Source organism: Coloeus monedula, assembly GCF_965178545.1.
Source record: "Coloeus monedula genome assembly, chromosome: 16".
NCBI lineage: Eukaryota > Metazoa > Chordata > Aves > Passeriformes > Corvidae > Coloeus > Coloeus monedula.
The window spans coordinates 10,821,585-10,849,470 of record NC_138796.1 but is presented as its reverse complement, the minus strand read 5'-3'; the positions used below and the strand labels follow the sequence as shown (position 1 = coordinate 10,849,470).

At 42.1% G+C, this 27,886-nt stretch overlaps 1 protein-coding gene across 1 annotated transcript; it reads right to left on the bottom strand.

The window, feature by feature from the left end:
• Positions 1-307: 307 nt before the first annotated feature.
• Positions 308-22,151, bottom strand: EMP2 (epithelial membrane protein 2). Its single transcript, XM_082292441.1, has 5 exons — positions 21,832-22,151; positions 7,937-8,048; positions 5,807-5,900; positions 4,327-4,473; positions 308-3,751 (listed from the first exon to the last, which is right to left on the bottom strand). The coding sequence occupies exons 2-5, from the start codon at positions 8,012-8,014 to the stop codon at positions 3,567-3,569; spliced, it is 504 nt and encodes a 167-aa protein (XP_082148567.1). The 5' UTR covers positions 8,015-8,048; positions 21,832-22,151; the 3' UTR covers positions 308-3,566.
• Between the last annotated feature and the right edge of the window lie 5,735 nt (positions 22,152-27,886).

Genomic DNA, 27,886 nt, shown 5'->3' with positions numbered 1-27,886 from the left:
TGATTGTTGCACATATGAAAGAAATGAAAAATATAAGAACATTTTCAGCTTCATTATTTTATTTCAATGATTGTAGGATTCTTAGCTGTCTTTAGTGTTTGGAAAGGTAGAGGCTCATCTTATTCCTGTCCTTAGAAATTACAGGAAGAATTCTTTTCTTTGGTCTGTTTAGCTAAATGGCACAAACTTCCATGATACTGAAGATAAGAACAGAAGAGGTCAAGCAGTCCCTCCCTTATTTTGAACACATTAAGAACCCCATAAAATCAATTATGTAGCTGGGGTAAAAAGTTAATGTCTAAGCAGCACAGATCCTATCACCTGCAATACTCTTCATAAGATACAGCATAGCAAAGTAATGCCCAACTCCTGTCCTGAATAGAATACATAAATAAAAACAAACTTTTTTTTTTCAAGTATCTTGACATAAATATGGATTGTTTTTCCAAGACTGTTTCCTGTACTGCAGAGGCTTACTTGCTGGGTGAAAAACATAAAGGTAGATCCACAGGTGCTTGTGACTATTTTAATAGTTGGGACTTACCCCTTTTATTCATTATGATTAGAAGGGAAAAGTTTTATGGGGTTTGGGAAATTAATTCTGTGGAGTTGGGGGAGTGTTTTGAATGGATCTGTACAAACCCATGTGTGCTGTTAGCACCTCAGTGCAAATCCAAAGCCTGGACCAGAGCAGATACAGAAGTCACTCACCTGTTTCTCACATTATTTGCTCATATGGTCAAGGCACTCAACCTCATCTTAAAATATATGACTGTTTCTGAAAAATGATGGAAAATAACCAAACCCTTATAACTCCTCAGAGCATCAGTGGATCTTGCATTACTCAAGACCTTCTTTTGACACCATACATTTAAAAATTCAATACACTAATATTTTCTCTGGTTACCCTGAAAGGTCTTCAACAAAGGACAAAAATAATCAGCTTGTGGTTCTAGTACAGGCAGGAAGAATTTAATTTTACCTGTTCACACAAATACTCAACTATTTCTCATTCAACATTGTGTAAATATATCCCAAGCTTAAAGACAAGGTCAGATTGCTAAATGTATTGAGTTTGCTATTACAGCACAATAATTTGTTTTAACTTTATTTTCATGTACATTCTCAGAATATATAGAGTATAGGAAATGGTATATTTTAAAGGCATATAAGGTAGAAAAAAACCCTAAAATATGTTTGTCCTGCTCAAACTCTAGTTCAGACTGGTTTGGTATTTGTTCACTTGCTGTGCAGAACATTTCCATCTGTTCCATGTGGCATCATGCATGTGCTGGTGTTTGTACACAAGTGGAGGTGTTGTGCATCAGTGTTTGTTGTGTGTGTGCTTTTCACTTTATTATAAAGGGACAGAGCTTTTACTGTGGAATTAAACTATGTGTTCATGTGCATCTACATCTTTATTTTAAGTATTTGCTGTATAAATGACCTGAGCATTATCAAGGCAAGAAACTGAAGCATCTCTGCAAGTCAGTGGCATAAAAGCTTAACTTAGAATTTTTCAGGAGTGTCCTCAAGATATTAGAGCTTTAATCCATATTTGTTTAAGAATATCCCTTATTTTTTCATGGTTTAACAAATGTAGCAAAATGCCTAGTTAACAGTCTGTCTACTTTCATCATTAAAACTGCATCTATTTGTTTAAGACAAATTCTGCTTGCTAGCAAAAACTCAGGTTTTGAACCTGAAATGTATTCAGCAAACCATAGAAACACTTTTTTAAAAAGTAGGGTAATAATTCTTGAAATTCAGAGCACCCCCACTAAGAGGAAAAACACCTGACAAAATACTAGCATCATGCTAGACTGGGGAGAATGCCTTTTCTTCAAACTGATTTGGGTTTTTTACTATTGTTATTACTTTTACTGTGATGTCCTGCTTGCTCATCCTAATTTTTTAACAGTCTTACTGGGCTTTCTTTGCTCCCAAAAGACAAGCAGTACATGCCAAAGCATTTCAGGATGTTGAAGGAATGAAGATGGAATATATGACCTGTCGCTCATGTTGGAGACAGTTCCTAAAAAGCTGAGCACCTGAACTTCTACTTTGTAATAAATCAAGGATAAATCTGAAGAAATCAGATAAAATTTCATTATCTGACTACATTAGACATCAACTGCTGTAGTAAGTATTAACTTCAGTAGTTACACTACCTTATGATACTGAACTTACTCCACTTTAAGTGTAATACCTCATTTAAAACCTATTTACTTTTTTACTGCCTGTGTATTGAGCCAGCTGTAGTGAATATACTGAAATAAATAAATAAATGGTTAGAGCTTTTCAAAAGTCAAATCTGTACTTAAGCATCAAAGCTGTGACTAACCAGGCCACTTCATTCATTCTCCACATTGATCTCCAAACTCCAAAATCACCATCAGCCAAAGCCAGTATTACAGTGCTGAGCAGTTAAGCCTGGTATTACAGCAAAAGATTTAGCTCACAAAACTACTGAAAAATAAAAACCACCAAGTCATGTTATCCTGAAAACCTATCCTGGAATTCATAAGCATAGTAACTGCATTCTGATTTGTTTAGTAGCAGTGTTTAGTTCCAGTAAAGTCCAGAAAGGAATTTAAAATTAATTTTTTTAAGGCCAATTTCCTAATGGGCAGACTCAGGGAATGCTTTTGTACAGGACACATTAACCCTGAAATCACTACGTGATAAAAGCCCAGTGTAATAAACATGTTGAGTTTGGCTGCAAAAACCTGCATTTGGCATTGTTTGATCACCAGTCTGCTTAGAAATCTGCAGATGTAGGCACAGGAATGCGTTTTTGTTTTCCTTTTCTCCCTCCCAGAAAGGCTGCCCAAGGCTAAGCTGAAGGGATTTGGGACTGGAGTGGGGAGTTCCTCACTGCCCCAGCTGTGCTGAGCCCAAACTGAACAGGGAATTGGCTGATAAGTGCTCCCACCAAAGGCTCTGTGTGCTTAAATTAAATGTGAAAGACAATCAAGAGAAACATTTGCTGGAGTACAAAAAGGACTTGTTTACTTTTGCAAAGCAAGTGGTTTTAATAAAAACTTGATGACATTTACTGCACATTATAAAGAGCAGAACACTGGTCCTGCGCCAGGACAGACTCTCTGAGTGCAGCTTTGGGCTTTATAATTGTTTGCTTTTTCATTGTGATTTGGGCCTCGTTTTTTACATACCCTTAATATTTAACATATTTCAAAGGGGTAGATCTGGTCCAGGAATATAGTTAGTATATTGCTTACAAATTAATTTGCATGGGCTTTATTTGGAATCTACTAGAGGCCAGGAACAAACTGTTTAGTAAAGGAAAACCATTTATGATGATGAAATATTTAAAAGAAATAACTTGGCTCTATCTTGCTCCAACCCCTGACCTGGAGGTGCCAGGCATTTCACTTCACCTGCCTTCTTTTTTTTTTTTTTTAAATTCTGTTTCATATCAAGAACACAGTACATTTTTAGAGAAACAATACCTTTACTACAAAACCATGTAAATGATTATATACAAAATGGTTACTGGAATTTGGTTTTGTACTGCAGTGACAGAAATAACTAGATGCTGACATTTATTTACGCTTCCTTAATACTAAGTACATCACTCCACTGATCAGGGTAAAGGCAAACGCAATCCAGGCTAAGACGAAGGAATAGCCATATTGGCCTTTGGCAACTTCCATTCCATATCCACGGCTCTGGTGCAGTTCTTCATGCCTGTCTGTGTAAATGGAAGCTGCAATCATAACACACAGACCTGCAGGAGGAAGAAAATAATAAAGGTTAGCACCTTAAAATATTATCAATACACACAACTATTCACTGTCTCTCTTCGGTCAGCTGCTCCCACCACTGTCCTTTCTTTGCAGACACTCGTTTTCCATCTTCAAACTAACCTGGAAGCATTTCAAGACATTTTCAGTTTCTTTAGCATGCTTTAAGTTTGAAGTGCTGTTGTGTATCTATGTCATTTGCAGTGAACAGAAAATGATTCTGAACATCTGGTTAGTTTTAAAGTCTGACAAAAAACAAAGTGAGTACTTGCCTGTAACGATTACAGAGTTATTTAATGTGTACAAGAAGTTCAGAACCTCAAATTCTTTCCCTTCATAGTTTAAATTACTTTATTCTGAGCAGGGATGACATCCATGTTTTACCTGCCTAAATATTACAGAATGGAACAGTTCACTGTTTAAACAAATATGAAGGATAAGATACGGCCTCAAGAGCACTACAGAGTTCTCAAGCAGCTCATTCTTTTTGAAACCTTTTCCCCCTTTCCTACTTTCACGAAAACATCATTAAAGTCAAAAGTGTTGAAAAATCACTCACATGACAGGAGCTGGATGATAGAGGTTAACACAAATCTTTCTCCTTGCTTTAGACGGAAGAGTTGAAGAATGAAAACCAGAAATGCCACACAACAGAGAATCGTAGACAGGATCATGGCAGCTTGAACAGCCTGAATTGACTGATACTCTGCAAAAGCAAAGCAGCCTTGATTAAAAATAGTTTCTCTCTTTGCCTACTCCTGCAAGGAGTAAAGGGGCAGAGCTGTGTTGTGTGAGCAGTTCAGTAGATGCAGCAAAGCAGCTGTGTGTGCATTGCAGAGGCTGGTCCTCTTCTGCTTTCCTTGGTATTAATGCAGCCAGTGGTTTAGACTTCTAAAAGCTTCTCATCAAACTGAATGAGAATACTGAAGAGACTACTTCTGCCACACCACATCCTTTGCTGCCATCGATGTCCTAGAAGCACAATGAAACCACCAGCTATCCCAAACAGCTTCCAAATGGAGACCCCAGCCCTCCACCAGACCTGGAGACAGCTCTGTCCAGGAGGATGTAACCAGACAGGATATCTACCCTTGGCACAAAAGGTTCCTCTCATTCAGGCTTTTCATCCTGTCAGTTACTTCACTGTAACTGGGAGCTGAAGTATCCAATACATTTTTAACCATGTGCAGCTGCTCTGTGTAACTTCGCAGTCCCGAGCTGTGTCACACAGCTGAGCTCCCATGGCTCCTCTCCTCCAGCACAGCCATGCTGCAGGCAGGAGCCCTGGGAGCAGCAGGCACACCTCAGCCATCCCCCTCATCTCCCCAGGGTGGGTACCTGACTGCAATGGACACACAGTAATACACAGAACAAATGCAAACCCTTAAATCCGTGTTAGCTGAGATACCCTGTGTGGAGTGGATCAGCTCACTGCACATTACAGGCCCTAAACCAACCTGACGCTTGGAAAATAAAATTACTTCATGGGTACACAGTTCTTCAAATTATGCAGCTCTTTAATGTACACACAGACTGAATGTCGAGAAATAAATAGAACATTTGAGAATACTTCCAATTTTTGTAAAGCAGGATATTACACTAGGCTGTATATTAAGACCTCTTTGTAAAAATTGCAGCTTGTGTTTTCTTCCACTTTTTCCCCCATTCTTGTACACAGTCAGTAACCTCAGGTTCTTTAGTTCAATTCTGAGGCAAATTCTCTCACTTCAGATGACTTCACTGTTGTTACCTATCTAATTTTTTAAGAACTCGTTAGCACTCATTGTTAGTTGTTTGCATTTACTCTCTTGCACTGGTCTCTTAAGTGCACATGACAGTTCCTTCTGCTTTCCTCTCACAGAAACTGTTAGAACAATTGTCTTTCCAAAATGAAAACCAGTATTAAAGTTTTTAAAAGACCTGCCTATTTAGAACATGCAGAGATTTTCAAAGAATTATATAACTGTCCTTGCAAATTTCATAGCAGTTTCACCACATCTGCTGAAGGAACATAGACACAGGCATGGAAAGACACTCACCATTGAATTCATCAGTGATAGCCATACAGATGCTCGTATTCGTGGCACACATTCTCCAGACATCTGTAGAAAAGTTATCTCCCACCCACCAGGCCTGCAAAATAAAAGTAAAGGACTCTTACAGAGAAAAAAACCAAACAAAACCCACAAAACTCCTTCATTTTCCAAGTGTCTACTGATCAGGTAAATCAGCTGGAACAATTTTCTGTTCATTTTTGGATACTTAACCACTCAAATGAAATGTGAGATCTCATGGCATTTTGGAATAAAGGTTATATAATTACCCCCAAGTCATTCTCATTTTAGACCTCTGTGAAGTAGGTAAGGGAATCTTAAACATCCCAAAGCACAAGGGATTTCCACTATTTGGTCAGAAATTTTGGATAGTGAGTGATTGTTCACTCCTTGAGACACCTAGACAAAGTGTGCTTTGTTCACCCAGACCCTGTTTAGGATGCACACCTCTCTGAAGGTAAAGCATGTGCTAATTTGCAGGAAATAGCATCACCTGTGAAACAAAAGTCCCTTATAGATGTCCTGGTTCCTGCCATCAAAGTGATTAATCACAATGCAATGCAGCTGTGCTGAGGTACACTGTGGCATCTGTCTGGTAATGGCTGGTGACAAATTAAGATCCCCCTGTGGTTTTTCTATTTTGAGGTTTTAACATTCAAGGCAAGATGGTACTACAGTGTCTGAACAGATTTTTACAGTAGCCTGGAAAATGACAAGGTCTCCACAAGTGGCATTTCCTCAGGAAACCCATTCCCATTCCAATAGCTACCCAGGCCTTTGTTTTGACTAGAGCTGCAAAAAATATGACACTTAAGTACGATTCCTGGTAGGATCTGCTGCTTAAATAGATATTCCAGAAGCCTCAGAGCTTACTGTGCAGCTTTGCAAACAATACTGCAGTAAAAACTATAATATATTATGGTAGTAGGCATATGGATAAAAGGAACACTGTTTCAACAAAAATAATTACTTTCTCAGGATGCCATTCGTTTGGGTTTTACAGTTCAAGTTAATATATTATTTTTCATCTCTGAACTCTATATAATATATAGATACATAATATAAATTCTAATAGAAGATGGTTGCATGGATAAAGGTTTTAATTGTTCAAAAGTAGCTAATGACACAAAGCAGAGTGCATAGGGTTTTACTTTTGCAATAATTTGGTTTGTGCGTAGCAGATTTGAACTAAGATTAAGTTGCTTTGCCTACTGTCTTTGCTTTCTAAATATTCAAGGGAGCAGCGTAAGACAACCTGCTCTAGTGCTCAAATAATGACCTACTTCCATGGAACAATCAACCAGCTGACTAAAATGTAACATCTAAGTTTGTACAATTTTGCAATAAAAAGTTGTGGGTAACACATCATTTCACTTAGAGCATAGTCTTCACTAAACAGTATTTTCAGGAGCAAATTTTTTAATATCAAAAGCCTGTACATACATCAGACCTCATAGACAGATTTCAATGGACAGACTACTGATCAGGATAGTGGACTGTTTTGGAAAATGGAAAATTCCATTAAAAGTTAGATATAAATATTGGAGGGTAAATTTTTTCTAATCACAAAAATAAAATGGAAATTTGAAAATAATGCAACATAAAATATTCTAAAACTTTGTGCTGAAACTGCTTCAACTTAATGGACACAAACACATTCATGGTGTCTCTCATGATTTAACTGGGCATCTGGGACAGACACTTGTGAGGCAAAGCACACCTTGACTAAAATTATCCCCACACATTAATCATCAGCTGTTTGACTTCATGTACTTGACACAAAAGGACAGTGGATTTCCCCCCCCTCTCTCCCTCATATCCAGCTGAACCATGTCCCCAGGGCTACCCTGTAAATATCCTCCCTGGCCAAGTCTCTCCCAGGGGAGAGGATCTGCTGCATGCCTTGAGCTTACAACATGATGCCATACAAATATATGGCACATGCATGGATAGCCTTATCCACCTTTGTTACAGAAAGCTCTAAGAACACCAGTGTGCCTAAAAAACTTAGGTCCTCTCAGAAAGCAAGTTGAAGATACAGAAGAAAAACTCAATTTTTATGAAGTAAAGAAATCCCTGTGTGTTTGAGAGAAAACAAGAAGAAATGACACTTACATTGTCAATAGTTGAGATGAACAGCAGTGCTGCTGAGGTTATGTGAAACACAATAATGAAGGCCAGGAGAATCAACATCCTTGCTCTGGGGAGGCTTTAGGCTGAGATAAATCTGTTGAACATAAGAAAGTATATGAACAATCTTTAAAAGCTGTCAGTGGATCAACGTGCAGTTATGGTGCTGTTAGAGACAGGAACATCAGATGCAGTTTGAGTCCACAGGATATGTTCCATCTCCAGAGATACTTAGCTGGCATCACGGCTGTTAAAATGAATCACAACTTGAAATGAAGCCAAGAGATGTATTTTGCAACCTTCCAGCGTGATGGCTGCCGTGAATAAACACATAAAGAAGTTTCATTCTGTGTGCTTCTCCAGCAAGGATGGAAAACTCCTTCATGTTGGCTTTGAGAGAAGTGCTTTTCAAATTACAGCCTCATGTGTAGTGATGCTAGAATTTCCACTGACTGTAGTAAGGTCTTGTTTCAACCATCCTTCCAAAGAAGGAAGGACCAGATTTCAAAAGGATGCTTGTAGAACAAAATTAAGTGCATCAAGAACTACCTCCTACATTTAGTAACACCTATGTTGTACCTTAGGTCTCACATCCTTTGTTCATACAGTTAAAAGTTTTATCCATTGAATAATGACTAAGGACTACCATTTTCTTCAATATATTGCTCCCAATGGTAGGGCTGATCAAACCTGTTAGTCATATAATAATCCAGTGAGTTAATTTTATGTTCAGTCACTTAATACTCTCTGTAGGCTACCTATTACCTTCATACCTTATTTAACCCACTTACTACAATGTCACATCTCACATGGAAAAAAATACATTCTCATGTACAAGAGAATCAGAAATTGTATTTAACTGGAATCCCCAGGAAATCTGTGGGCACATAACAAATAGTTTAGGGAAAACTGCTGCTACTAATACTCAGAAAAATGCAATTGCTTGACATATCTATTCCCTCTTGGACAGAAATTCTCGCAAATTAATATGTGCTATAAGGAATCTGCAGTCTTGCAGATCTTTGCAGTTAAGGTGCACCATTCTGTACATCATCTGCATGTTATCACTCATCAGTACATTAATGCATATTTCTGCCTTGCCTTTGCTTTGGACACATTCTATGATGTCAAATGACGCCACTCACATAACACAGTAAATATCTAGAAGAAAGGGCAGCTATGAGGTTTTTTTTAAGACTTCCATGATTTTTTTCATGTCTAACCCCCTCTCTCCTACTGCCATTTACTGGAATCATGAACCACATGAATAATTTAGCCAAATAAAAGGACTACTCGGACAGCATTTTTAAAGCAGCTCCACTGGCACTCTCATCAGGGCAAATAATAACTACTCTGCAAAACTTTAACAAAAAGATAATTGACAGCATAATAACTCAGTGAATAGAGACCAGGAGTTCCAGACTAATCCTCTGCATCTCCATCTCTGTACTGCAGTACAGCATTATAACAAGCTCAAAGGCAAACAGCATTAAAGTGCTTTTGGGAAAAGTAAGTGGATAGCCTTATATCCGTATCTAATTGGAATGACTGAATGGGAAAGCCAAGTCAACCCTGAAATAGGAAAAGCATCTACTCAAGTGTGTATTCCTTCCCATTTCCTCTCTGTTAAACTTTGCCTTCTCAGCCACAACAAAGGACAGAAATTGGCAATTTCCTCCAATGAGTTGATTCTACAGTATGACTCCAGGTCCTGTGAATGCAGTTCTGCTTCTAGAAATGTCATTCATGGCTCTCTATTGAGCCTTGCTTGACTGAAAGGAAGGAAAAAGGAAAAAAAGATGTTTTGTGGGTTTGTATAATGTCACATCAAAATATTTTCGTTGTGGTATGTACCAGTTTTTGCACAGGACCCTCTTGTCTTGTGGCTGGTTTTTTCTTTTTCATTTCTTGCACAGATGGTTTCTAAGCATTCAATAATGCAACAATCATCCGCCATGTAAGGAGAGAGAACCAAATTGTACTCGGTATTATTTTAAGAATAACAATACAATTTCATCTTATTACATGAAGTATCATAAAGTAAGACCAAAAAATGCAATCTAATTAAAACCAATCTTGCAAAAGCAAGACTTGCCAGCGCAGAAGAATCCACTTTCTCTTCAGTCAAGTAAATGTTTTAGTTTTACTGTTTCCAGCCATAAAGAGAAGTGTTTCAGACAGGACAGATAAACCTGTATGGCTGGTGAGGAGAAGACATTTTTTGTTTTACCCAAATAAAGCCAAGATTAATGGAAAGAGATTCTTGTTTTGTCTTTGCAAAAAAAAAAAAAACCAAAAACAAAAACAACAACAACAAAAAAAAAAAAACAGTAAGAAAGGTCTGATGTTTCTGTTACGAAGACCCTTCCTAACAACCATCTTTAGGTACCTCCTCCTGACTTGCTGGCAACTGCTCCCTTCATGAGCTGCTACAACTTCTGTGCACACAGTGCTACAGCAATGACACATGGATACAGGAATGAAATACACTGGGGAAAGGAAGGAGACAGACCATTTCCAAGTAATTAATACCAGGAAAAGTCAAGAAGAACTGTTATCCAGTCTGTCATCTGGAGCAGGATCCCAGAAGTGCACAGACCTCAATCACTCCTACAAACTTTCCCTTCCCATGAAGACCAAGGAGTTTCTGTGGTTCATCCCAGCCTGCACAAGGAATAATGAAGGGAGGAGAGTTTTCCAGAGAAACTCTCTGTGATTTGTGGGCAGGAAGCAAAGAGCAGCTCCCCTCTTCCAAGATGCAGCCAGCAACATCACAGATGCTACTACAGTATCTGCACCCCTCTCTAGGCAGAAATTCTGGATTTCATCTCCCAGAGACAACTACTAGTCCTTGTCCATTCCACACAAGGCTGGAATTCAAAAGCTTACTGTGAAGACTCAAGATTCTTCCACTCCTTCAGCAAGAAGCCCTTCCTTCCCCGATCCTCTGAGGACAGCCTGCCTGGAAACCTCTGGACACAGTTACAGAGCACTGTTTGCATTAATGTTCAGAAGTCTTACTCTACTAATGTATTACCAATCAAACACTTTGTTATTCTGCACACTGGCTGTACTCCTTTTCTCATTTACCATGAACTGTTTCCTGGGCAGAGTGATTTCTCACCTTCTCTCATTTGCAGTTGAAACACACTATGCTCTCAGGTCAAGGTGTTCATGATTTTTAAGTACACTGCCTTTAGGCATTGATGAAGACTGGGATGATGCAACAGATACTGTTCACCATTCCCCAAAGTGGCTTGAATTCTTTTAATAGTTTTTACACACACACACACACATATATGAGAAAAGATTTTTGGACACAGTACAGTTACAATGATGGAGCCACTCTTCTCAGAAGTGTGTGATGAAAAGACTACAGGCAACAGTTACAAGTTGCAACAAAAAATATTCCAATTGTGAAAAAAGTATTAATTATATTCAGTGAGCATGATTAAGTACTGGAACAGGGCCCATGAGGCTGTGGGATCTCCATTCTTGGACATCTTCCTGACTTGACTGAAGCAAGGCCCAGAACGTCCTGATCTAACCCCCTGCTTGGAGCCAGAGTCTGCACTAGAGACCTTCACAGGCCCCTTCCAGCTCAGTTCTCCTGTCAATCTGTAGCTATTTCAGGAACCTCCCTGTACTAATCTCCAGCAAAGCTCTGACAAAGAGAACATAATATTTGACTTAGCTCATCACATGTGTCATTAAAAACAGATTCGGGGGTTATAGTAAGGGTGACGTTGGATGTCAACATGAATTCCTTCAATTGCAAGCCTCAGCATTTAATACCACTTCACAAGGTACGGTGTAAGGCAGAAATGTACAGGTACTGCTGAGCTACAAATGCAGACTGCCACTGGATCCAGAAAGAGTAAGTTACAGGAATCCCACTGAACACATCCAGATTTGTTGTGGTAATAAGGTTTCCCACAGATGCTGTTAAGTTGCAGGATACTTGCACAAAACACACTGAAAACAGAAAGCCAGTTATAGTAACAACACATATTTTTTTCAATTAGTGCAGAAGAATTGTTTCTGGGTAATGCTCCAGTGCTGCTCCATGTTGCACTGGGAGGATAAATGCAGCAGCCACACTTCTCTCGAATCTTTTCAGTAATGTAGACTTTTGGAAGCAGTAGTTTACACTTGCCATGGCAGAGCCCAATGAGCTTTAGAAGAAGAGGCTAAGAAAGGCCTCTGCTATAATCTCCTGGACATGCAGAGACAAGTACCTTTATACAAGATAAGACACTACAACCATCACAGAACTGCACAGCAAAATAAAGTATCTAGGCCAGGGTTTCCAACATTTCTGTACTGTCGCAAGCAAACACATTTCAAAACTGGACTGTCTCCCTATGTCAAATCACACACACAAACACATCCCCTGCAGAAAAGCCTCAGTTTAACTTTAGGATAAAACTCGCCTTTAATGTCCATCAGTACAAAGAAACATGACTATTTAAGGTTTTTCTGCTGCTTAGTACAGCAAGCAACCAAAAATGAAAATAGTCTTTGACAGTTCTTAACAGAAGTTTTATCACTGCTTTCCAACCCAGATACCATCTCCACAACAGAAGCTTTCCTTTCCTCCCATGCAGTTCAGCTCTGCTGCCAGGCTGTTTCTCATGTTTGTGCATACTTGATTTTTGCAACCAGTGAAACACATACGTATGTTTATCCTGAGCTCATGTGCATTGGAAAGGCTGGAGCTTACTACACTGGCTGCTGCCCTCACTCCCTAAGATCAAGTCAGGGTTTTTTAATCATCTTCATCTGAGCTCATGTATGAGAAAACTTCCACACAGACAATGCTGGTTCATACTCTTAGAAACACTGTGAAATCTGTGCAGAACAGCTCCTACTCTGCACAGACCAAGGCTGGGGGTGTGCAGACTGCTCAACACCCACATTTAGTGTGCTGAAAAGACACACCCAAAACAAGGGGTAGAGGATCCTGCTAAACAAGTTACAGTACCTGCAGCTCTCCGCACTGAGATGTTTCACTGCAACTAGAACAGCAGGTCTTTGGGCCATCAATAAGCATTCAGTTCAGCTGAACTTTCTTGAGGTCACTGGTGTAAAACTGAATCAAAGCAAACCTTAATTATCAATTCTTCTGCCCCTCAGTGCTATAATTAAGTCTGACTATGTGAATTCAGAAGAAAAAGTTTGTATAGTTGTAGCATGAGAAGTCTGTCATCTTGTGATGCATCATAAGTTGTTTGGATTTACATGTTTTGCTCAGAGTTCTTGTGCCACATCTCATGGTGTCTCATGACAGAGAACTCAGAAGTTGGCTCACATTTTGCCTGGACCATTGTCTCTAAACTTGCATAAAATTCCCTGGTTTATAAAGAACAGAGTGATACTGTTAACTTTCTTCTATTTTTCTTTAATCAAGTATGAAGGGTTCTGTTTTTCTTGTGTGATTCTCAGAACTGGAACCAAAAGTGAAGTCTGAATACAGCAGACTTTCTCCCATGCCAGCAAGAGCTTTGAGGATTTTAACAATCCTCTGATGACTAAATATCAAACAACATAAAGGACGAGAAAATCAGGAAATGTAATACCAAGAGAATAATTACACCAGTTGAAACAACTTACTCCAGTTTCTTTATTTCCTCTGTCTGAGTTAATTTAACAGTTGGGAACACCAACACTCTTCATGTTCAAGGGTACATTCAGATTGTGACCTGTTTTCATGCTCAGGTGTCACCCAGCTAACAGTCAATACAGAAACGCAATGTCCTCCTTCAACCAGTCTCTGCAGCCAGTTAGAGACCTCCAAGAAGCACTGGATGGCTCTGACTACACCTCTACAATACTGAATGGGGACCCAGGAGGGAAATGCAAAGTACGAGTTAACAGTCTACACACAGCAGATGGCTCCCACCCAATTTCTTCCTGGTATGAAGCTAAGCACAAAGAACAATGTGTGTTCTACATGAAATAAAATTTCAGGTCCCTGCTTGATGCTGGCTTTGGAATCAAGAGGGCTAAGTGTCCTGTGAGCCCCTCAATGGCACAGAGACCATCAGCTCTTTTTGCTTGCTGAACTGAGAACACACTCAAGCCCACAGCTCTTCGTGCTACCTATTTTATGTGGAAGGAGAAGACATTGTCACTTACACTTCCACCTGCTTTTCAAAGTCCTTCCTCACAAAGCAAGGAAATCAGAAGGAAATGAATCTATGTTCCCTGCACTCAACCACTGTATGAAGGCAAAAAAAAAAATCAAGACAGCAAAAAATTAATCCACACTCTTTCCTAGAGTTCTATTTGAATTAGAATATTTATGGCTTTTTTAACACAATGGCAGAAAATGAAAGTAAGGTCATCCTATCAGATCTAGATTTACTGGTGCCCTTGCAGCAGGCTATGTTAAGACCCAGCAACCTCCAGCACAATTACAGCAGTCAACTTGTTGTGTTTTGATAGTGAAATACAGGGGCTCAGAGACAAACCTGCAAGACATGGCATGACCTAGCTTTTATCTATTTTATTCCAGAAAATCTTGCCTTGCAACCAAAGCCCTGAGGTCTGCTCTTTGTAAGCACCACAACTAATACAAATGTGCACCTATAGCTTAATAAAACTTTCTGGTTTTACGGTGTTTGGATGTCTGTCCATCCTGCTGGTACTGGTGGGACTGCCTGAGCAACAGCATACTTAGAGTGAACAAGCTCATGTTCTTGGCCTCCCTATCACCTGTGGGTGAGGTGATGCTCAAGCAGCCTTTCAGCTCTTTCTCAAGCAACTTCATAAACAATAAATCTGGTCTCCTCTTCAGAAACCCCACCTAGTTACCAAAAGTGAGAGAGACTGTGATTACAGGTGGGTCTGGCAGATCTTCTCCAGATTTCCTCCCTTCTCACCCTGTCCTCCTCATTAGATCTATGCTACCAAGCCAGAACTCCAACGGCTAGGAAATTATAACCCTATTGTTCCATATGTTTCCAAACAAAACCAAGAAACGAATTGCAGCAAAAATGCAACATGCTAGCTTTGAGTATGGTGACCCAAAGAAGCTGATGATTCTAATTTCTTAGGAATGCTTTTAATAAAGTTTTGACCTAGGGATGCCAGCATTGCTGCCACTTCAGTAACTCTGTCAGTCATTTATTTGCAAACAAGTTTGGGCTGCGTTTAGACTTGCCCTACCACTCCTTTCACTATGGCCCTGCTGTGTGCACTGCAGAGGAAAGTCATTGTGCCATGAAGCCTTTGTGGGCAGACTCAGCAGAAGGAAACCAGCAGAACCTATGGGAAAGCAGGAACACAATGCCCTGCTGTAGGGTGGGGAAGTGTCACTTACAGGGAAAATGAGCCTTGTGACATCTTAACTGAAAATCCTAAAATATAGCCTGAAGCTTAAAAACTTCAAGATAGATGTATTCAAATGCTCCAGCAAAACCTGAAGAGAAGAGACTACCAGCCACTATATGCTGAGAAGACAATTTAGCAGGTACAGAAGTCAGCTGCCTACACAGACAGACATATTTGAATGAAAGTCTTTAAGACTTCATCTTCTCAAAACTGCATTTTAGAGGGTTTTATGTGGTCAGCAGAAAGAGAATGTTTTTCCTCCTCCAGCAGCACAAACCACACCTTCCTCAAAAGTAAATCTTTTACACATTCTTCTGTTTCCCTAAAGCACTTTTTCTCGTAACTGTACTTTTATACTAGATGATAATAATAATCTCATATTTAAGATGTTCTATATCTGCATCTAATCCCAACACAACCCACAGTGGTGTAAGGTAGGCTGCCAAATTACTAAATAACACCCAAAAGGGTTGCAATTAACGCCTGATTCCCATCATAGCAGTCCACTCTTCCACCTTCAGTTTACACTGAGCATCACATGCCTTTGGCAAATGCTAACAAACATAACAAACAAACAGTCTTTAATCAAAGACAGCCCATGGATCAAGAGATCGGTTCTCAAAGGGCACATATTGTTTGAGAAAACCCAGCAGTAATTTGAGAGAAGTAACTGCTTGTATACTGCACTTTCTGGTTTCTTACAAAACATAAATGTATTCTGTCAGCTTTCACAAAGGCATGTGCAAAACATGTTATAAAATGTTTGTAACTTGAAGTATGTATGCGTAGAGCTTAACTGTATTCTTAGAAAATGAAAGAAAGCACACAGCATTTCAGGTGTTCACTGCATCCTCTCTGTTCAGCCAGTTTGCTTGTTGTGCACCAGATACCACTTCAATATAAACAAAGCTGTGGTGTACATTAAAGCCTTCATAACAATCAAGCGGGTCTAAAAGTACTTAAAGCTTGTTTTCCTAAGCTTAACAAGACAAGAACTTCTCGTTCTGACTTGTTCATTTTAAAAGATCAAGACAGAATGGGGGTATGCTTGCAGGTCAAGGCGAACACATAGAAGGAAAAAGAACTGTTTAACTTAGAGATGAAAATAAATGGCTATAAATCAGGTGTGAGCACATTTAGGATGTAAATTACAACTCTTAGAGCTGTCACATTCTGGAACAGCCTTACAATCACCACAGCACAGAAAAAAGAGAGCCATCTCCACAAGAAAGTATTTCTGTGATGCAGGGACAGTGCTAGCAGGGCGATAGACACGGTGTCCTGAGAGGACCCTGCAGCTCTGCTCTCCTGTGAAGCCTCTCAACAACTTCATTGAGGTCTCTGTGTTCACAACAGGCTTTTGCATGATACCCATGCCCTTGGCACTGCTGAATTCTCTGCCGTGCTCCAAGGGCTGCAGGCAGTGCTGGGAGCAGCGCTGGCTGTTGCCCAGCACAGTAACACCACAGCCAGCTTGGAGGGACGATTTGTTTCTCAGGTGGGCAGCAAAGCTTCCAAGAGCAAGCACGGCCTGTGCCCCTTGTCTGAGGGTAGCCTAAGGGCCACCACTGCCTGTCAGCCCTCCAGGGCAGTGGTCAGGAGCCACAGAGCCCTTTGCAGCCTGCTGGGACAGCCCTGCCTCTGGCTCAGGGAAGCAGTGGCTCCATGGAGCTGGACAGTGACACGGGACTGTTCTGATAAGCTATTCAAGCTATGAGAACTCTCCTGGGAACCTGCTCCTGAAACAAACAGCTGAACTGAGGTGTGGCCTGGCCTCACCCCTGCGCAATCACTATGTGGCCACATTTCAGTGTCGAGGTCGTCCCTGTTCAATACCGTGGCAGGGCAGGGAGTGACAGACCAAGTAAAATACCAGATCACTGTATCAGGTTGACAGATAAAATGTGTCCTCAGTCTGAGTCAATGAAAAGGGGGGGAAAAAAAAAAAAAAAAGCACACCTGCAGCATTGACTACACATTAAAATAGTTCTGAGCAAATCTCAGACCCTGGGCTCTACTGACTACAGACTGCTGCTTATCCAGAGATTATTCCAGATACAACAGAACAGCTCAAGTGATTTATGATGTTCCACCTAATTAACCAACAAACAAAGGCAGAAAAGGTCTGTCTTTCCAGATTGAAAGCAATGTGTTTAATTCTGTAGAAATAAAAGCTGATATTGTTTTAACTTTGGCAGATGCTCTGTGGAAATTGCTAGCAATTAAATGTGTTGCGTTCACTGTTGTAAAATTTTCAAACTTCTTGCTTTGATTTGGCTTTGACTAGCTCTGTGTTGAGAAATTTTGGTTTTAGTTATTTCAGAGTTTACACATCATCTATCAAGAGTGTGAAAACACATTTCTATTGGTGGTACAACAGTTGGTTATAAAATAAAAAGCTCAAACTCTCCACAACTACTACTACTTTGTTTGACAGCAACATTGTAGCACAGGATTATATTTAATACTCAGCCTACCTCCAGAATGCAATTTTTACACTGTAATTTGTAATCAGTGCAATAAAGTTGCCATGTGGACTCTACAAGTCCAGGTAGGAAGATTTCTATCCCTTGTTTGAGCACACTCAGTGCACAGCTCTTCTACACTGGGTGCTGTATGGGAACAGCTCAGTCCCCTCCGCCCTTGGGTCACTTTGCTCTACCCCGCAGCTGCATCTTGACCAGGCTGGACAGTGCCTGGGTCACTGCACAGACACAGTGCCAGGTAAGGGCACACCAAGCACCCTGACAGATGGGCAGGCTCAACCAGAGCCCTTCAGTTCTTCACAGACTGTTCTGCAGTCTCTGGACTTGGTTTTGTTTCTGCCTTTGAACTAAGCAGCGGGTTTGTCGCTTCTGTGAATTGAGCACTGCAAGCCCTGGAGAGTAGGTGAGTGTGCATAGCCCACCTGGCAGCACATGCACCTCAGCAGAGACATCCAGGGCCTTTGGAAGGTCTCTTTCTGTCTGGAAGAAGGCCAGAATTTTGATCTATTTCAGGACACTAAACACCTGCATTAAACACCCAAGGGAGTGTTCATACTGCCCACCTTGGCTGTTTGCAGCCCATGCAATTCCAAACATAGCACAGTGTTTAAGAATCAGTGAAGCAAACCATAAATATATATCCTATAGCTATCTCTAAGGGGTATTTGAGTCAGTCCACTTTCTGCTCCACCTACAGACTCCTGTGAAGATCTCTACACAGCCAGAGGGTTGTATTTTAAGGTCACACCCAAATTATGAGGCTTCACCTGGCATGCACATACCATCATTAAGCCTGCCCATGAAACTTCATCAGCAAAACAAAAAGGTGTAATTACATTTTCCCCATTCAGTGGAGAAATAATAGTTCCTTTGATGGATGAATTCAGGCCATCAGGCTTTCTCTTGAGTCCTACCCAGGAAGATATATTTTCTAATAATTATGATGCTTATCTTCCTAAGGAAGTCATAAACATCACCTGACATTTTGAGATATATTTTACAAAATTATCTACTCTCTAAAACAATAAAGTTTTCAACAAAAAAACCCAGCAAAAACTGACGCTCCACTGCAAAGATCATGGTTTGCTTTGAGCATCCAAAAAACAAACAAACCCTAACAAACACTGAACAGCTCCATGAATGGAATTCCTTAGCACTGTGCTTACGTTTCCCCTGCATTCCCTCTGAGACCAATGTGATTTCAATAAAATCTGTGCATTCCTTTCTACTTTCAAATTTGGCTGTGCTGAAGTATCACATGGATTTTACATACAGTGTTTGGTTCACTTCAGAGCAAATCTCTTTCTTATTAGTTCCTGTATAACACAGTGCCTCATTCTGCTGGGTCTTCTTCCAACAGGAACATGGAGGAGGACCTGGAAAGTACATCTGACAGCTAGCAATATGAAAGATTCTGTCCCCAGAGACCTACTTATCTCTTTAATTAAACGCATTCTTGTCCTGATTTATGTGGGGGTGTCATGTCTTACATGATACTCAAGACACAAATAAAACATGAAGTGCCAGTGGAAAACCAAAACATATTCAAGCCCCTGAGGTGAAAAGGGAAGAGTCTCCTTGTGCTGCCATTGATCTCATTTTTAAATGGACAGGGAAACACCATTATGAAAGGAGACAGCGTACACCTAATATACTTAGCAAAAGTAGAGGAAGGTCTTGCTTCTCTAAATAACCACATGGGACTCATGAGTACAACAGTCTTCTAATCGCTGAAGGAATGTCAAACCTGAGATGGGAAACAACCTTGAGACAAACAAGACAAAAAAAAAAAAAAGCCATAATAATGGAAGTAAGAGAAAGACATAAGGCAACTGTGAAGCAAGAGATACTAATAAATCAAGAGGGGTCAAGTGCATTAACTGAAAGTGGGTGCAAGATGGAGATGTTCATTTCTTCTAAGCAATGTGGGCCAGCAACAATAACTCCAGCATCTATGAACTGAGACAGAATCTTTGTCTAAGATAATAATGTTGCAGCAGCCTTCAGTCTTGACCTGCTCAGTCTGTTGAACAACTTCCTTTATTAACAAGGTTTTAAATCTGTGTAACCAAATAAAACTCACTCTTTTTCCTCACTGGCAAATCCGCAGCATAATCAACATTGTTTGTGTGTTTACAATGGAAGTCTTTCCAGACCACAAATAAAGAATACACCACCAGTAGTGTCTTGTCTACTGACTGTATGTTGTTTTTATCTGAAATTATCACACCATTTTCCTTCCCAAATGAGCATATTAACAAGAAACTCATCACCTTCTAAGAGTCTTCATGGTATTGCTGCATTTCAGCTCCAGTTAATGTTGGCAGCTATCGACAGAGCAATTCCTGGATTCCTGGCTGTGCAGACAGCTACCTGGTAACATCCCTGTCAGCCACGCAGCTGGTGTGATACAATCTGTACACATCTTTATTCAGCACGGAGGATGAATCTTAGGTATCCCAACAATCTATTTCCTAACTCAATTCTACAAGTTCACAAAGAGATTCAGAGAACAGCAAGAGTTCCTTCTTTCAATGTCTTTGAATCAAAGGTGAACTCCTTAAATCTTATGCTGAATAAACTGTATCAGCTTTTGGTGGCCATGTTTACCATGTGTCTTTGTTTCCACTCCCACTTTGATTTCGCCAGCTGTGGCAAGTACCTGTACCCCAGCTGCATTCCTTAGGATGGCATTTGTCACACACGCTCTTACAAAAATGTAGCAGGACTCCCCAGCAAACTGCAATTCCCGTTTCTCCCCCCAGGAAAACTCATGCCCAATAGTCCCCTACCACTTGTGTGGATTCCTGCCTGCCCACATCTGCAGCCACCTGGCACCTCAGCCCCAGCAGTCCAGCCTCACAGCTCTTTCCTGAATTACATGGAAAGCAAAGCCTTCAATATCTGAGAGCAGGTCTGGGTGAAGGAGTCATTATAGACTATTTTTATTTGACAGAGAAAACATCTACTCAGGCAGGTGAGAAGGCTTATTTCATACAGTTAACACACCAGCACAGTATGTACAGAGTACATACAGTACATATGAAAGTAAATTAAGAGAAAGAGCAACTTTCCGTTTTTCTGATGATGAGCCAACCATAGCTGTTTACTTCCAAAGTTCCTAAAGAAAACTCCAACAAAATTCAGTGTGGATTGCACAGCTATTCAGTGAGTTTCTTCACAGCCCTGTATCAAGTCAGAAAACACTTCTAAGATGCTATACTGCAATAACTACTGATCATTTACATACTGGGAGGAAAAAAAAATACCTTCCTACACCGTGTGAACAATGTGCTCCTGCCAAGAAATGAACAGAGAGGCTGAACTGCAGGTTTCTTGATGGCAGCATTCTGTGAGTAAGAGCAAGCCCTGGGTAAGTCTGCTGAGGAGCGGACAGCAGTGCACTGTTCTTCCTAGAAATGTCCAAACAAGGAGCTGACCTCTCAAATTCAATACTCAATATTGCAGACAACCCACGTTACTGAGAGCTGCCTGTCCAGTATCTGGCACACAACCTCCCCGGTGTGAGTGGGGCATTACATACGGATAAAAACCACCAGTGAGTGGAACTGCAGTTCGACTCAAGTGGAAAAACGTTTAATGCTGGCAAAAACGTCATAAACCGAAATCTGCACTGAATTACATCTAAGTATATTTTCCTTCCACTGCGCGGGGAGGGCGGGAGCTGCCAGGAGCTGCTACAACGTTACTGCAACACACGCGAACTCCGCTGAGAGTCGATTACAGAAAAGAATAGAAATGAACCATCCCGTGGAGAGCGCGAACTTTCTACTGGCTTGGCCCAGCCCGGACTCACTGGCGAGGAGCCCCTCGGCCCGCCCCGTCCCGCGCCCCGACGCCCGGAGCGACGGAGCGGGACCGCTCTCCCCGGCCAGCCCAGCGACACCGCGGCCACCGAAATGAAATGTGTTTCGTAGTAAACAAACGCGTGCTTTTTATTTTTCCCCCCTTCTGGCGGTTTCTTCCTCCCCTAGCCGGCGACGCTGCCCGCTCCCCTCGCCGCCGCCCCGCTCCCCCCGCCCGGCCGAGGCTACTCACGGGCGCGGGCCGGCGGGCAGCTCTCCGGGGCTGCGACCGTCTGGCGGCGGCGGCGGTGCCTCCGCCCGCCCTCCTGCGGGAATGATGTCAGCGGCGGCTGGGTGTGGAACCAGGAGGGCTTTCAAAAGTGCCCCCCGGCCGCGGGAGAGGGGTGTGAGTGTCTGCGAGAGTGTGCGAGCGCGGAGGGAGGGACAGACGGGGCGCGCACAGGAGAAACTTTCCCCGCCCGTTCCCACTCGGCGGCGGGCGGGCATCCAGGCGCGCCGCCGCCCGGCCCTCCCCGGGGGCGCTCGGCCCGCCGTCCCCCGCGGCCGGGGCCGGTCCCCGCAGCGCTACCCCCGCCGGCCCCCGAACAGAGCGGGGTGGGCCCGGCGCACGGGATGCCAGCGGCCGGGCGCTCGTCCCGCTCCCCGGGCGGCCCCCGCCTTCCGTCTCGGCTGACCCTCCCGGAGGAGTGACCGCTCCGTGCCGAGCGCAGGAGGCGGCGGGGCCCCGTCCCGGGGAGCCGCGCACAGCGAGGGGCGGCAGCGCACTGCGGGCAAGGGGCGGACGGTAGCTGCTCGATGGTAGCTGGGCGACAGCTTTTCCCGGGATAGACAGGGCGAGGCCCAGGGCGGAGCCCTCTCGCGGGAGCTGTAGCGGGGGAAAGCAGCTGCGGTTCCCAAAGCAGCCGGGGAGAGCTCCGGCGGGCAGTCTGTCCCGGGGAGAGGGCCGGGCAGGCGCCATTTCCAGCCCGCCGTAGTTGAGCCGCTCTGCCACGGCCTCCCGCCCCCTCAGCGCCGGGCCTTCAGGGGCCGGGCGAGCCCCTGCCCTCGGCGGGACGGTGCGAGCCGGGCCGGCCGTCGGCGGCGCCGCTGAGGGACGAGCCCGGGGCCCTCCGGGCGGCAGCGAGTGCCATGTTAGGGCAGAGCCGCCCTGGCAGGGAGCCCGGCGCGCCAGGCTCGGCTCGCTCCTGCCTGGGCTTGTTCGTCACGGAGGAGAACGTGTGTGGAGAGCTGAGGAAAGCTCCGCTGGTAAAGCCGGCCCCGGGCAGCGCAGGTGAGAGCTGGGTCACTGCCCGCGCCTCACGACCCCCGCTCTCCCTGAGACCAGCCACCATCGCTAGTGGCAAACATCGGTCACCAGCTGCGCCCATTTTCAGCTTGGTTTTCACGTAGCCTTTGTCAGCAGGGCGATGGTATTTACCGTCACTCACAAGCAGGCTGAAGACCGTAATTCGGCTTTTTGGCAGCTGTGTTGGTACAGCCCTTTTGTTTGCTCAGAGGGCTAAAAGGTCTCACCTGCCCTTACCACAGTGTGATGTTGGCGAGGAAATCTGGCTATTGCCGTGTGATTGCCAAGATGCCTGCTTTACATTGTTTTCTTTTGTGTCTTGCCCTCTGTTACAGTTCTGCACAAGCTGCTGTCAACATTTGCTTTGGATGTTACCTAAAAATCCAGCAGACCATGACTCCTTCGGTTCAGACCGTACATGCAAATTTACGAGCAGTGTTTCCCAATCCCAGAGATTACCTGTTCTGTAAGAACTGTAGTGAATTCCAGCAACACCCTCCCTATTCCTAGAGTCTTTACACAAGTAGCGACTGTTATGCTGAGCAAAAACACTGTGTTGGTCACTACTCAAAAATCAGTAGCATGACCTTACTTCATTGCACTTTGATTTTTTCTGAAGTGCAGAATTAGTGCCCTTGTACAGCTGTTAGGAATCTCACATCTTGCTAAAAAGCAAAAATATAGGAACACTATGAAAGAGTTGCTTTATCAGTCTAAGCGCCACCAACTCTACAAACACTGCAAGCAATTCAGCTGGGGTGAGTGGCATTTGGTGGCATGATAATGGTGTCTTCTTATGGTGTCTTCTGCACTCTTATATTAGCTTCAGCTCTGCTGTAGCTGCCAAATATATCTTGTGTTCACAACTCAACTCGGAATCATATACAAGAATATTCAGTGCCATAAACAGTCCCCACTCTTCACTAAAATTTATTTTTCTCTATACTCATGAATTCCAAGTTTCTGGATAGGAGGGACTGGCACTTAAAGTAGTGGCTGCTTCTTCGTTTGTACAACACCTTTTTTCTGGTAATTGCCTTGTGGTTAGACTGGAATGGGAATTCAAAGTGGCTCTCAGGGGAGATGTTCATAGCTCTGGGGCTGAAGGAGAAAAAATGAGAATCTTAGGAGTATCAGTGGAGGAGACAGCCCTGTTTGTTAGTTCCCAGGGATTTCAGAAAAGTGGTACCTCAGGCTGAGGCAACCACTATAAGCATGACAGCCTGACTTCCACTGAGCTGAAGTATTAGAGCTGAAGTCACTTCAACATTCCCCTCACACAGAGATAAGTTTGCCGGTGGAATATGAAAAGAGAACACTTAATTCTTAAACCAAAGATGTTGCTTACAACTCAAGGTACTAGAAAGAGGTTAATTGTGCTTCATCATGTACTGCATTCGAGGTGCTGCTTGCTAATAAGTGCAGAATACTGTCCCTATAGGAAAACACTTGCTGTTAAAAATAGTCTCCTTTCTTCTCCCTCAACACCTCACACTTGCATTTTTAATTGTTGAATAGTTGTCATCCATATTTTATCTTAGCTAGAAGCTAAGAATAAATATTTTTAAAGCAGTATTAACACACTGCCAGATGACTACAGGCTTTTCCTGGAAACAAATTATCCAGGTTCTGCTTTTCAGGCTTGTGTAGGACTAATGTGCTTTGAGTGAATTTTTTTTCCCCTAATGCAGTGCTAAGTATCTGAAAAAGGTGTTGACCTTTTTCCTGCCTTGCCCTTCCCTCATTTGCTTGAGGCATGATGATGTGAAGGAAAATGTGTCATATCCAAGTACCCCCTTCTACTTTGCTAAGTTGACAGCGAAGCTGTTTGAAAGCAAAGTCACTGACAATAGAATTCCTAGTGTGCAAACATAAGACAAGCCATGCCATTCCATCTGCTTGTCTTACTGTCCTAGACAGTATCTTTGAAAGCAGCCAGAATTCATAAGTGAACAGGTATCTCTCCCACTTCCCACTACCAGTCATCATGCAGTGAACACAATTTACCTGTGTGTTTGAGATAAGCTTTTTTTTTCAGTAGTTATAATTCCCTTTTATGCATGAGGAACTTTCAGAGCAAAGTCTGAAAGTGCAGGCTGAGTAGCCATCATGACCAAGAGAGGCTGTATAATGGAAATAGAGCTCAGATATTGATCTTACTGGCATAGGGTGCATTGGATGGTGAAAGTTCAAAATGAAACACTGATTTACAGACAATTTGCAGATATGTAAATGGCCCAGCAATAGAAGTGTTGATTTCATTAATTTGTAATAAGTGGAATAATAAGTTGGGGTTTTCTTACTCACAGTGATTACATAGCTACAGTTTATGCTTTATCATGTATCTGTCAAGATCATGGACAAGTTCAGTGTTTTTGTGACTAGCAGGGATCAGGGCATGCTCTGTGCAATAAGAGGCTGTAAGTAAAAACAGGCCAACGAGATCTTTGGATGTGTCTGAACAGGAATACAAGTGAACCTGGAAGACAGACCTGGAAACATGGAACCTCACGATTGCCAGTGACTCCAGGAAAAAGAAGACTTCAGACTGAGGGAGCTCCTGATCAGTTGGGTAATAGACTAATTACTTGTCCAACTGCTAAATGGCTTCTGATAAAAATATCTCTGCCTAGGCAGCCTGTAATCTGACTTCTCCCAAAATGGAAATACTATGCCAAAAGTCCTAATAAGAGGAATATAAGGCACCATCCTCTATAGGCATCCTTGTAATACCAATCCGTTAGTTTGCTGCAATGAAAACCAATGTACCAATGAAAGACTTCTAGCACAGTAACAGAACTGACACTGTATTTTTCCTAAAGAATCTGTGTAAGAATCCTCCAGATTATTGATTCAGAGTATGCAACACTACTAGACCCTTTCCGTGCTTACTTTTCACAAAGAAGTTACATTTACTGCCATGTCAACATAAGTAATGCTGATGAGCTGGTGCTGATTGGGAAGTGGTTTCATCAATGAAAATGAGTTCAAATGTAGGCTTGTATGGCAGTGCTGCCATTTCAATAATTCAAGAATAGGAAGTGTGCTGTAGGATGATTTCACCATTGGACAGTTTTATGAGGGAGAGGATGAGAAAGAAAAGAGTGACATGGACTTTTCCTGTTTCATGGCTTTTTAAAAGTCCATCCAAAGGAGCTGCTAGGCCATAATTTCATTAGTCCCCTTAAAAACCACTGAGCCATAACAAGGTTCTCACACCTTTGTCCTCCTTTTCCTTTCCCTCTGCTGGGATCAGAGGGTTCTTTGCTTTCATCCCTAAGAGCCGTGGTATGCTTGTACAAAGTGTCTCAGATATGGACAAACCTTAGTGTATCCTTGGTAAAGAACCTGACTCATATTCCCCTTCCCACTCCAGCCTTGGGAATGTTTCCTCCTCCCCCTCAAAGAAACATGGGGAGGTTAAGCAAGAGCAGCAGCTTCCCAACAATTCTTAACTCCTTGAGAACTGAAGTCCTTGTTCAGGCTTGCTGAGTCTAGAACAAGGAGCTTGGAAGGAGTTCTGACAAACTTATGAAATCTCGAGGGATCAGACAACATTTCCTTTTTTCTCCTTCCCTGCTTCCATCAGTTACTGTTCTTCACTGCCTCTTGCACAAGTCCAAAAATATCCTGAAAATTCATGTCCTTAGTTGGCTGCAGTTAGGTTGTGCTGAAACAAGTGAAAGACTTAGGCAAAAACAGCACAGCTTGTCAGAGAGCTAGTCCCATGGTTTATACAGCAAATATATATAGGATATATTAATTCAAATGTTTGTTTACCCCACTGATATGCAGGACATGCGGATCTGTGGAGATGACATTCAGTAAAAAGGAAGAGCATTCCCTTCCTTTCTTCCCCACTGTTGGGTGTTCTCCTTGAAAATGCCCTTTTTGTATTAATGTTATAATTACTTTAAGAAAATCAATAAAAATTTCTGGCAAAAAGTAGCCAAGGCAAACTGTAGTGCTGCCCCTGGAAATTTTATTACTGGCTCAAACAAAGCTGCTTGCCAGTGCAGTGATCATATTATGAGAACTTCCTAAAAGCAGTGCCTCAGAAAATGGTTCTGGATGAGAGTAGCAAAAACATTGAGTCCAGGGACCTTTAAATCAGAGGGTATTTTGATGCTGTTGGCTACTAGGTCATGTCTCTTTAGCCCATTTACAGAGTTCTTCTATTTAGTCAAAACTTGGCCAGACAATGGTAGATTAAAAATTAGCTCTGTAACTGGACCTAGCTATTAAAATTCTTTAACATTAGGATTTAACAATCCTAGCTTTGTTTGGAAAAGAAAAGGAAATAAATTGGCAAGGACTAAAGGCAAGCTGCAAGCAAGAATAAAAAAATTTGTGGAGCCTCTGAGGTACAGTACAGTATGTCAAGGGCTTAATACATTACAAATAAACCTGTGTGTTGCTTCCCATCCTGCCAAAACAATTACAATAGCAACCCAACCCTCCAAACAGAGCTTCACAAATCAAACACCATAGAAAAGCACTTCTAACCCATCACTCTGCTAGAGATAGGAATACAGGAGACTAAATTGTATTATTACAGAGAGGTAATAAGGGCCTGGCCACAGAAAACTTGCTGTTGTTTGAAATCTGCAGGAGTGTGCAGTTGGAGTGGCAGGATTAGGATTTCATTGTACAAACAAAATCCAAAAGAGGGTCAAAGTACCCTACAAGAAGACACTATTTTGAAAAGTAGACACTTGAAGTGCTTAGAGGAAGAATATATTTTGTCACTTTGGCTATTGACCTTGTCATCCAAAAAAAGCCCAAATCTGTAAATCACTTTAAATCATTTAGAATTAATTAGAAAATATGACGTTTGCTTCTCCAAGAGAACTACTCTCTCAATACATTCCAAGTAACATCACATATTTAGAATGTAAGGAGTTCATAGATTTTCATCTGATCTGTAAAGTAAAATAAGCTACTTAGCATTTTTATTTCCTACTAGTGTCCGAACAAGAAGATTTACCCATTTGCAGCCAAA